Source organism: Chiloscyllium punctatum, chromosome 8 (genome assembly GCF_047496795.1).
Source record: "Chiloscyllium punctatum isolate Juve2018m chromosome 8, sChiPun1.3, whole genome shotgun sequence".
In the NCBI taxonomy this organism is placed as follows: domain Eukaryota; kingdom Metazoa; phylum Chordata; class Chondrichthyes; order Orectolobiformes; family Hemiscylliidae; genus Chiloscyllium; species Chiloscyllium punctatum.
The window spans coordinates 78,040,733-78,053,303 of NC_092746.1; the positions used below are offsets into that span (position 1 = coordinate 78,040,733).

Below are 12,571 nucleotides of genomic sequence, written 5' to 3' on the forward strand. Positions count from 1 at the left end.
CCTGGGGTCGGGGAGTCCAGAACTAGAGGGCATAGGTTTAGGGTGAGGGGGGAAAGATATAAAAGAGACCTAAGGGGCAACATTTTCACACAGAGGGTGGTGCGTGTATGGGTTGAGCTGCCAGAGGAAATGGTGGAGACTGGTACAATTACAAAATTTAAGAGGCATTTGGATGGGTATATGAATAGGAAGGGTTTGGAGGGATATGGGCTGGGTACTGACAGGTGGGACTAGATTGGTTTGGGATATCTGGTCGGCATGGACAGGTTGGACCGAAGGGTCTGTTTCCATGCTGTACATCTCTATGACTCTATTATATGTATCATGGGAAATATTTTGTTGAAACTCCTCTCCGTCACTATGTTTTCTCAGTAAGTAATTTCCTCAACAAGTATTAACATTATTACCTTTATTGCACATTATAAGCTTTATTTTTTTCCTTCATCTTGCTCTCCAGCTGAATGTATTGGCTTTTCAAGTCTTAATGTTTATGTTAGAAAAGCCTGTTTCATGGCTGCTGCCTTTTAGTTTTAAAACATCCAAATTCCCTGTGAAGCTCATCCAACTTGTTGTTTTGCTTCAGTGGTTGAACTGAACTTCGTTGCAACTTTTGTTTTTACCATTTTCTGTCAAATGGGGCCTATTCAGTCCCATGTGTATCCATTCCTCTAATTTGTCTACTAGTCAGCCTCCAGCACACAGATTGGGACCAAAATACTCATTCCTTTGCACATTATCGTGATACTTGTAAATTTAAGAACATTCAATTCACCTAAATTGATTATGTTGAATGCCTTATTTTAAAACTTTGGCCATATTTTATTTTATCTTAGATTAACACAAAGTTTGCATACTAGAAACATTCTGCAATGTTTTAGTCTTTACAATCGCTAGTTTGAAGATTGAGGTTGAAATTATGGATTAGTTTTTGAGCACAGACTTTGACTATACTTCTAGAATTTGACTGTAGTTGTGTACGTCCTTCAAAACTTTTCATTGTGCACTGAAATTCAAGCTCAAATTCTCAAGATGTGCAAAGCAGGATGCTATGAACAATAGGCCTTAACTCTACCAACAAAAATAACATCTAAGTTACTAAATCCATTTGAGTGTTTCAGTGATGGTAATTAACAATGAAAGACAACTACTTACCCACACAGTTTGAGGATTTCACATATTGGCTTTATATAGGCACCCTGATCTTTTACTTTTTCTGCACAAAGATTAAGAATTTTAAAGACTAGAACCAAGTCTTTAATTGGCTGTTTGCAAAGGAAAGTTAAGGCACAAAACTTCATAATAGTTTAGGATCATAAGATCCATCAGGTTTCCCATCTACGGGAATTACTTGTCTACATTACCTAACCAGTTTAGAATCCTGAGAACAATCAAATCACCTCTCAAGCATCTCTTTTGCAGTGAATACAATCAGTTTATATAAAAGCTCCTGATAATAGAAAGTTTCCCTCTTTTCACAATGTTGCTTGGTCTTTCAATAGCTCCTTCTTTTACTGTGATGAACAAAACTGTACAAAAGATACACATACACTTTCAACTCTCAACTCTGCAGCCTGCTTAACTAATTGAAAATGTCACTCCAATTTTAAGACCATGTTGCAACCATTACTCTTTCTACATTCTGGCTACACAATGAGAATGGTCCTCAATTCCACCCCCTTAGGTTCACAGTGTAAAGATAACTGGTTTAGCCGTTCACTGACGAATCTAGCTGGATCATATAAAGTGTTTCTGAGTCTTGCTCTTGGCTACTAAATCTGTTCATTATTCCAGGATCTTCACATAATGTGAAGATAATCCCTGACGTTTTTGTCTAATTCAAACAATCATCTTAACCCACTCCTCCGATCTCTTCTACTCCAAAATTCAAGATCAAAGAGCTCTGAACTTCTTTGTTACTGAGATTGTAACTATCTAATTTGCTGTCATTGCTACTTCCCTCTGTATCGCTAACCCATTGGACAAATATTCACTAAGGTTGCCACTGGCCTAGTCTTGAGCATGGATCATTCTGTCATTTCTCTTCACAACTCATAGATTAGGGACGACAGTTGATGTGGTGTCGGTGGACTTCAATAAAGCCTTTGATAAAGTTCCACATGGTAGACTATTGGAGAAAATGCAGAGGCATGGGATTGAGGGTGATTTAGCAGTTTGGATTAGAAACTGGTTTTCTATAAGAAGGCAACAAGTGGTGGTTGATGGAAAATATTCAGTCTGGAGTCCGGTTACTAGTGGTGTGCCACAAGGATCTGTTTTGGGACCACTGCTGTTTGTCATTTTTGTAAACAACTTGGGCAGAGGCACAGGTGGATAGGTTAGTAAATTTGCAGATGATACTAAAGTCAGTGGAGTAGTGGACAATGTGGAAGAATGTTGCAGGTTGCAGGGGGTCTTGGATAAATTGCAGAATTGGGCTGAATGATGGCAAATGGAGTCCCATGCAGATAAATGAGAGGTGCTTCACTTTGGGAAGAATAACAGGAAGACAGGATACAGGGTCAATGGAAAGATTCTTGGTAGTGTGGATGTGCAGAGGGATCCTGGTGTCCATGTACATAGATCCCTGAAAGTTGCCACAGGTTCATAGTGCTGTTAAGAAGTCATACAGGGTGTTAGGTTTTATTGGTAGAGGGATTGAGTTCTGGAGCCATGATGTCATGCTGCAACTGTACAAAATGCTAGTGCGGCCTCAATTGGAGTATTGTGTGCAGTTCTGGTCGTCCCATTAAAGGAAGGATATGGAAGCATTGGAAAAGGTGTAGAGGAGATTCACCAGGATGTTGCCTGGTCTGGAGTGAAGGTTTTATGAGGAAAAGCTGAGGGACCTGGATCTGTTCTCATTTGTGAGAAGAAGGCTCAGAGGGGATTTAATACAGACACACAAAATGATCAGTGGATTAGATAGGGTGGACAGTGAGAATTGTTTTCCTAGGATGATGACATCTGCTTGTACGAGGGGACATAGCTGCAAATTGAGGGGTGATAGATTTAAGACAGATGTCAGAGGCAGGTTCTTTACTCAGAGAGCCCTGCCTGCCAATGTAGTTAACTCAGCCACATTAGGAGTGTTTAAACTGTCCTTAGATAAGCACATGAATGATGATGGGATAGGTTAGGGTGATGGGTTTAGATTAGTTCAAAGGTCGGTGCAACATTGAGGGTCGAAGGGCCTGTTCTGCACTGTATTGTTCTATGTTCTATGTCTCCTCATGTCCTCACTGAGTCATCATGTCCTTGAGTCCAAATCTTGTTCCTTTGACTCGATTCTCACTAAGTTGCTGACCACCCAACTTCTCCTATGACTCCCATAACAGTTAATATTGTAAATGAGTCTCTCTCCTCCAGTAGTCTCCCTCCTCTTCCATCCTGCCATTACCAACTTTCTCCTTAACGCAAAACTTATTGACCCTCTGTTTCTGCAAACTATCTTTACATTTCCAACCTCCCTTTCCTCTCCAAAGTTCTTAAATACTTTGTGGTCTCTCAAATCTATGCACATCTTTCCTGGAACTCAATGATCCTCTTCAAATAAGTTTATGCCTTGCTACAAATAGAAGCACCATAGTCACATTGTATGCGACTGACAAAGATAAACTATCCAACTTTCATCATCCTTCCTAACCTGCCTCTAGCCTTTGACATGACCGCCCATACTATCCTGCCCTAATATTTCTCCACTATTGTCCAGCTGGATAGAACTACTATCACCAGTTTTTATTTACACATGCCCAGCCATAGGCACAAAATCGTATGCAATGACTTTTCTTCTCAGTACTGCAATGTTACCTCTTTATATAGCCCAAAGATCTATAACTTACTCTTTCCTATTTATCATCTACATGCTGTCCTTCAATCATATCATCTGAAAGCACTACGTCAGTTTCCACATGTACGCTGACCACTTCTTTTGGAACATCACTATCTGTAAATTCTTCTCCTAGCCACATACCATCCTGACTTAAAACTTTGTCGCCACCTCTTCACCACTGCAGGGGCAAAATCTTTCAAATTACTCCCTAACAGCATTGTGAGCATGCTTACACCACATAGAGAGCAGTGGTTCAAGAAGGCAGCTCACATCACCTTCCAACAGGCAATTAGGGATGAACAATAAATGCTGCATGAATGATTAGAAACAGATACAGGTTGACTTCACCATTGTCTCTCTTGATCCTTCCACTATTTCCAGATTTTCACACTATTTGTTCGAAATCAGTTTTGCATGGGCAGGAATATCCTTTAACGAAACATTTGAAGACCTAAAGCATTGTTGGGGATCTCCAACACAAATTCTTTAGCCACCAATTTCAGACCACTCTCTGGCAAAGGTCTAAGGCTAAATCATTCTGCTCACAATTTTGGTAGCAAATGTGACCCCAAAGTAAGTTTCTGATCAGATATCCATCCATCACTAAGATTGCTTATATCCACCTAAATAATATGGCTCAACCATAACCCTGCCTCAGCTCATTTTCTGCTGAAATCTTCATCCTTTTCTTTGTTAACTTCAGACTTGACTATTTCAACATACTCCTTGCCAGCCTGCTACACTCTACACTCTGCAAAGTTGAGACCATCCAAACCTCTGCTGCCTGAAATGTAATTCACACCAAGTCTCATTCACCCAACAGAGCTCACTGGTTCTGGTTAACCAATAAATACATTTGACTTTAAAACTAGGAAAGCTATTTCTTTCTGGGGGGTAATCCAGAACAAGGGATTTTTTTTTTCACATCACAACAAGGTCATTTACGAATGATTCAGGAAGCAGTTTTTCATATCAAATGTAGTGGAAATATGGAACTCTCCTGCAAATTCCGATGAACCCTGGATCATTTGGAAACTTTCCATACTGAAATCGATAGCAGTTGATTAGGTAGGAATACCTTTGAGATACAGATAGCCAATAATCTGAAACAGGGTCATGGTGTGAACACCCTATTTCATGTAACACAATACTTCAAACTATACTTAATACTTCAAACTAGACTTAACGAATACAACGATAATTAAGTGAACTGTCAATTGCAAAAGGATACAAAACCAAACTGATAACGTTTCACCACCCTCTTCAAAGCATGCAGATGTCTATCAACAAGGTTGCACTGCAGAAGATACAAAGATAGGTTTATACACAGAAATGATCTCAAATATGATGCACGTAACAATATTTGATTGATAAGAAGTTAAGAAGGTAAGAAGTTTATAAGCTCCAGTTAAATGATCTGCATCATAAAAGACTCAGTGATACCGCTGATTAATAGTTAAATTGAAAAATGAAAGCATATGAGAAAATAACTTAAGTTACCTATACTAACAATTTGAAGTATAAGATAGAAGAAAAACTAAGATTCTATTACATGCACAAAAGCGAAGGACTGTGGATGCTAAAAATTTGAAAGGTAAAACAAAAAATGCTGAAAGTACTCAATATGTCAGTTTAGAGGAACATTGTTATTTTTTCAGGATTTTCCATCAGAACTGGAAAATGATAGGAATGCAATACATTTTGAGCAAGTGACGTAAGAAGTGTAATTTTCCATTTTGCTGTTGGCATGGGCGATGATGAGAAGGTTTGGAAGATGCAGCGAGAATGAAAAAATCTGAATAAGTCTTGATATTGAGAAAATAGTTTGTGACTTTCGTTTTAGGTTTTTAGTGGCTATTTCAGAATCTCACTACTGAGTGTTGCCCCCTTATTTCAATACATTTGTATCTTATTATTCACCCAACTCACCTTATTCTACTCTTCATCCCTGTGAAATTAGATTGTGTAAATTCCCAACAAGGAAGTCAGAGCAGGAATGTGGCGGCAGCATCTTGTCTGATTAACTTGCATGCCATTCAGTTGTAGGGTGGCTCAGTGGTTAGCACTTCTGCCTCACAGCGCCAGGGACCTGAGCTTAATTCCACCCTCAGGTGGCAGCCTGTGTGGAGTTTGCATATTCTCCCCGTGTCTGTGTGTGTTTCCTCTGGGTGCTCTGGTTTCAACCCACAGTCCAAAAGATGTGCAGGCTAACTAGGTTAGCCATGGGAAATGCAGGGTTACAGGGTATGGCAGTGGCTCTGAATGGGATGCTCTTCAGAGGATCAGTGTGGACTCAATGGATCAAATAGTCTGCTCCCACACTGTAGGGATTTTATGAATTGTGTATGCAGCACAATGTCCCCATATGCTCCATATCTACCTTGTCTGTCCTCCGTGATGCTTCATTCACGCAAATCGTCATTAGCAAATCACTAACTATAACACATCATTGGTGGCTGTTTTCGGACAAGCTCTCATACCCCTTCACATCTGATTTTAGAGCTTAGGGATAACTATGACTTAGATGCTTCTGTCAAGTCATGTTGCACACAGAGACACACATCTAATGTGTAGTGTATTGTATGGCTCTTAGCTTGCTTTCTTAGTGCTCGCTCACTCTAGGCTTGCAGGTTGCCACCCTCTATGGCAAGCATATGTTTTATCATAGCAAGATCTTGTCATTGGAGCACTGAACAATCAAGGTAATGGGCATGTCTCAGTATAACATCATGCCACATCAATGTCAGACCTCCAGTGTGTTCCAGAAGATTACACAGCCAACACACTGCACCTGCTTTAAGCCAATCATCATATCTGAGAGTCAAAGTGGACCAGTTCTCAATCGGTTCAAAGTGGACTACCTTCAGTCAGAGAGTACCTTCACACTCATTAGAAGGCCTCATCAAGTTCCAGTCTAGGGAATTGGTTATGGTTAATCAGGCCAATGTTTCAATGGTTCAGGGCCAAAGGGAGTGGCAATCAGACAAATAAAACAACAGCAGAGGAGGTGTGAATGGCAGGATTCTGAATAGCTATAATCTTTAAAGTAAAAAAAAGAAAGCAACGAGAGAGAGAGAAACAAACTAGCTAATGAAAGAATGTGACAGCAGTGGTTATGATTGAAAATTGATGAAGTCAATGTTGAGCCTAGAAGACTGTAAAGTGCTCAGTCAAAAGATGAGGTGTTGCTTTTCAGGTTTATGTTGAGCTGCATTGGAACACTGCCAGAATCTAAGATCAGAAAGATCAGATTGGGAGTAAAATGGAGAAATAAAATGATAAGCAACTGGAAATATAGGGTGATGCTTTCAGAGTCAAAGTAGGCTTAGCCTGAATTTAGGTAAAAATAAGGACTGCGATGCTGGATACCAGAGTCTAGATTAAAGTGGTGCTGGAAAAGCACAGCAGGTCAGGCAGCATCCGAGGAGCAGGAAAATCGACGTTTCGGGCAAAAGCCCTTCATCTGGAATAGAGGCAGGGTGCCTGCAGAGTGGAGAGATAAATGAGAGTGGGGTGGGGGAGGGGAGAAAGTAGCATAGAGTACAATGGGTGAATGGGGGAATTTGGCCTCCCTAACATAGAGGAGTACACAAAAGTATGAATCATTGTCTCATTTAGGAAGAATATTTGGATCCTTGGATGGTGAGAAGAGAAGAGAACTAAGGTCAAATGTTATATCTTCTCCACTTGCATGGAAACATGCATCAGGAAGGCAAAGGATTGTCAGGATGACTGATGAATAAATGAATGTATTGTGAAGGAAACAGTTCTTTCAGAATGCTGCAAAGGGAGAAAAAGAGATGTGTTGGTGACGATGTCATGCTGGAGGTGGTGGAAATTGCACAACATAACCTGTGAATGATGTTATTATATTTCTTTTCTGCAATGAATACATAAGAACGTAAGAACTGGAGCAGGAGTAGGCCACCTGGCCCTTCGGGTCTTCTCCACCATTCAATAAGATCATGGCTGACCTTTTAATGGACTCAGCTCCACTTATCCACCCTCTCACCGTAACCCTTAACTCCTTTATTGTTTGAAAAAAAATCTATCTTAGCTTTAAAAACATTTACTGAAGTAGCATCAACTACTTCACTGGGCAGGGAATTCCATAGATTCACAACTCTCTGGCTAAAGAAGTTCCTTCTCAATTCAGTCCTAAATCTGCTCCTCCTTTTTTTGAGGCAATGCTCTCTTGTCAAGTTTCACTCGCCTGTGGAAACATCCTCTCTACGTCTAATTTATCTATTCCCTTTAGAATTTTACATATTTCCATCAGATCCACCCGATTCTTTGAAATTCCAATGAATATAATCCTAGTCTTCTCATTCTCTCCTCATAAGCCAACCCCCTCAACTCCAGAGTCAACATAGTGAACCTCTTCTGCATATCCTCTAGTGCCAGTACATCCTTTCTCAAGTAAGGAGACCAAAACTGCATACAATACTCCAAGTGTGGCCTCACCATCACCATATACAGCTGCAACATAACTTCCCTGTTTTTAGAATCAATCCCTTTAGCAGTGAAGGACAAAGTTCCATTTGCCTTCTTAATTACCTGTTGTATCTACAGACCAACCTTCTTTGATTCATGCATAAGGACACCCAGGTCCCTCTGCACAGCAGCATGCTGCAACTTTTTACCATTCAAGTGGTAATCCAAGATGGAGGACAGGAAAAATTTCTGGCTGTAACAGCTGCTCCTTTTTTGAGATATTTCAGGTGTTGGAGGTAATTTCCTTGAATTCCAGGTGCAGCAATTACTGCTTTATATGCTGTTGCATTGTTTTGGAACTTAGGGGGAAAAGAAAGTCAAAGCAACAGCAGTTTTGAAAGGGAGAGGAACAGACAAAGGAGGTCAGTGCAGGAGAGAGAGAGAAAGAAACTGACACAGAAGTGAACCTGCACAGTTACTGCCTTTGCTGTTTGAATTCATGGATCGCTGGACATCGGAGTGCATCTGGGAAAATTAACAAATTCACAACTAATCTTGGAGGAATTTGTTTGGGAGAGGTCACAGCACAGAAACAGAAGTGAATATTTAAGCAAGGCCTTACAGTAAGTCTGCAGTAGTGAGTAGAGTGAGTTCTTTCTTGATTACATGTTCTATTGAGATATGTCTCTTGATTAAACTTAAAATATAAGCCATAACTATTAATTTAACCTGGAGCAGTGTGTTGTAGAGGAATAAGGGGGTACTATTTTCTGGGTCTGTAGATTGTGAAGGAGTAAAAATGGCCTTTATTAGAGTGATATGCTCTTCTTGTTGGATATGGGAGTTTAGGGGGAGTTTACGGGTTACTGAGGATTATATCTGCAATAAATGCCAATGGTTGCGAATCCTATCAGATCGAATGGATCAGTTGGAGATACAGTTAGAGGCAATGAGGAATTTACAAGAGCAAGGGAATGTGATGGATGCCAGTTATAGGAAGGGGGAAAAGTTGCAGATACAGTCACATAGATGGGTTAACTCCAGGAAAGGTAAGAGAGCTAGGCAGTCAGTGCAGGAGTCTTCTGTGGCTATCCCCATTTCAAGCAAGTATATTGTTTTGGAAAATGAAAGGGGTGATGGATTCTCAGGGGAACATAGCACGAATAGCCAAGTTTCTGGCAGTGAGACTGGCTCTAATGCAATGAGGGGTACGTTGGGTTCCAAGAGATCAATTGTGTTAGGGAACTCTCTAGTCCGATGTGTAGACAGACGTTTTTGTGGCCAGCAGCGAAAAATCAGAATGGTGTGCGCTTCCCTGGTGCCAGGATCAAGGATGTCTCAGAGCGGGTGCAAAATGTTCTCAAAGGGGAAAGTGGCCAGCAGGAGGTCATTGTACACATTGGAACCAATGACATAGGAAGAGAAAAGTTTGAGGTTCTGAGGGAGATTACAGAGAGTTAGGCAGGAATTTAAAAAGGAGGTCCTTGAGAGTAGCAATATCTGGATTAATCCTGGTGCTACGAGCTAGTGAGGGCATTAATAGGAGGATAGAGCAGGTGAATACATGGCTGAGGAGCTGGGAGAAGGATTCACATTTTTGGATGATTAGAATCTCTTTTGGAGTAGAGGTGACCTGTACAAGAAGGACAGATTTCACCTAAATTGGAAGGGGAATAATACACAGGTAGGGTGATTTGCTCGAGCTGCTTGGGAGGATTTAAACTAGTAAGGTGGGGAGGGAGGGGGGTGGCACCCAGGGAGATAGTGTGGAAAGAGATCAATCTGAGACTGGTACAGTTGACCACAGAAGCAAGTCAAACAGTCAGGGCAGGCAGGATCAAAGCAGAGAACAAGGTAGGACTGACAAATTAAACTGCATTTATTTCAGTGCAAGAGGCCTAACAGGGAAGGCAAGTAAACTCAGGGCATGGTTAGGAACATGGGACTGGGATATCATAGCAATTACAGAAACATGGCTCAGGGATGGACAGGACTGGCAGCTTAATGTTCCAGGATACAAATGCTACAGGAAGGATAGAAAGGGAGGCAAGAGAGGAGGGGGAGTGGCATCTTGAAAAGGGATAGCATTATGGCTATACTGAGGGTGGATAATCCCAGAAATACATCCAGGGAAGTTATTTGGGTGGAACTGAGAAGTAAGAAAGGGATAATCACCTTATTGGGATTGTATTATAAATCCCGTAATAGTCAGAGGGAAATTGAGAAACAAATTTGTAAGGAGATCTTGGTTACCTGTAAGAATAATAGGGTGGTTATGGTAGGGGATTTTAACTTTCCAAACATAGACTGAGACTGCCATAGTGTTAAGGGTTTAGATGGAGAGGAATTTGTTCAGTGTGTACAAGAAAATTTTCTGAATCAGTATGTGGATGTACCTACTAGAGAAGGGGCAAAACCTGACCTACTCTTGGGAAATAAGGCAGGGCAGGTAACTGAGGTGTCAGTGGGGGAGGACTTTGGGGCAAGCGACCATAATTCTATGAGTTTTAAAATAATGATGGAAAAGGATAGACCACATCTAAAAGTTGAAATTCTAAATTGGCAGTATTAGGCAAGAACTTTCCAAAGGTGACTGGGGGCAGATGTTCACAGGTAAAAGAGATGGCTGGAAAATGGAAACCTTCAGAGATGAGATAACAAAGTATATTACTGTTAGGGTGAAAGGAAAGGCTGGTAGGTAAAGGGAATGCTGAATGACTAAAGAAATTGAGGGTTTGGTTAAGAAAAGGAAGGAAGCATATGTCAGGTATAGACAGGAGAGATTGAGTGAATCCTTAGAAGAGTGTAAAAGCAGTAGGATTATACTTAAGAGGGAAATCAGGAGGGCAAAAAGGGGACATGAGATAACTTTGGCGAATAGAGTTAAGGAGAATCCAAAGGGTTTTTACAAATACATTAAGGACAAAAGGGTAACTAGGGAGAGAATAGGGCCCCTCAAAGATCAGCAAAGCAGTCTTTGTGTGGAGCTGCAGAAAATGGGGGAGATATTAAACAAGTATTTTGCATCAGTATTTACTGTGGCAAAGGACATGGAAGATATAGAATGCAGGGAAATAGATGGTGACATCTTGAAAAATGTTCATATTACAGAGAAGGAAGTGCTGGATGTCTTGAAATGCATAAAGGTAGATCAGTCCTCAGGACCTGATCAGGTGTACCCTAGAACTCTATGGGAGGCTAGGGAAGTGATTGCTGGGCCTCTTACTGAAATATTTGTGTCTTCAATAGTCACAGGTAAGGTACCGGAAGACTGGAGGTTGGCTAATGTGGTGCCACTCTTTAAGAAAGGTGGTAAAGATAAGCCAGGGAACTATAGACCAGTGAGCCTGACATCTGTGGTGGGCAAGTTGTTGGCGGAAATCCTGAGGGACAGGATATACGTGTATTTGGAAAGGCAAGGACTGATTAGGGATAGTCAACATGGCTTTGTGTGCGGGAAATCAAATCTCACTTTCTTGATTGAGTTTTTTTGAAGAAGTAACAAAGAGGATTGATGAGGGCAGAGCGGTAGATGTGATCTATATGGACTTCAGTAAGGCGTTCGACAAGGTTCCCCATGGGAGACTGGTTAGCAAGGTTAGATGTCATGGAATACAGGGAGAACTTTCTTCTGCAAAGTTTCACAGTCCTCTACACACTTTGCTCTGCCATTCATCTTAATGTCATCTGCAAACTTTGACACACTACACATGGTCCCCAGTTCCAAATCATGTGTAAATTGTGAATAATTGATCCCCGAGGCACCCCACTAGTTACTAATTGCCAACCAGAAGAGCACTAATTTATTCCCATTCTTTGCTTCCTGTTAGTCAACCAAACCTCTATGCATGCTCATACTTTACCCATAACGCCAAGCTTTTGTATGTTTTACAGGAAAGGACAATTCAAAATTATATTGAATTCTGACAAAAATCATGACCAAAATAGTCATGAAAGCAATAATCCTGTCAATATAAATTAGTAAAGCTTGACATCACTGTTGGCTATGAGACTATCTTAATGCTCATTCTTGGGATGAGTTACAATGATGTGTGATTCAGAAGGATGTGCAACAGTGGAATATAAAGTAACACTTAAAGAATATTTTTTCTTAAATAGGGGCTTCATATTCTCAAATTCTCAACTATCATCCGAGTTCTGTTAATTTGTCAGCAGCATTTACTTGCTAGCAGGTTATATCCATTGCATTTCAGTCCAAATACTCTGCAAATTTTCTTTAACCAACGTAATTTGTCATAAATTACAACTGAGTTTCAGGTATTATACTGTTAACTTCAGGCAATAGAA

The 12,571-nt window shown here is 40.6% G+C and overlaps 1 protein-coding gene across 13 annotated transcripts in view; it reads right to left on the minus strand.

The window, feature by feature from the left end:
• steap2 (STEAP family member 2, metalloreductase) overlaps positions 1-12,571 on the minus strand; it is a 226,015-nt gene that overhangs the window by 89,992 nt on the left and 123,452 nt on the right. For 12 of the 13 annotated variants that reach the window (XM_072575875.1, XM_072575876.1, XM_072575877.1 and 9 more), the window contains 2 exons: positions 5,061-5,126; positions 1,153-1,262 (listed from right to left, as the gene is read on the minus strand). The exons of the other annotated variant lie outside the window; for it this stretch is intronic. In XM_072575875.1, coding sequence (XP_072431976.1) covers positions 1,153-1,262; positions 5,061-5,126 — 176 coding nt within the window. The remainder of the gene's footprint in view (positions 1-1,152; positions 1,263-5,060; positions 5,127-12,571) is intronic. 13 annotated transcript variants of the gene reach the window in all.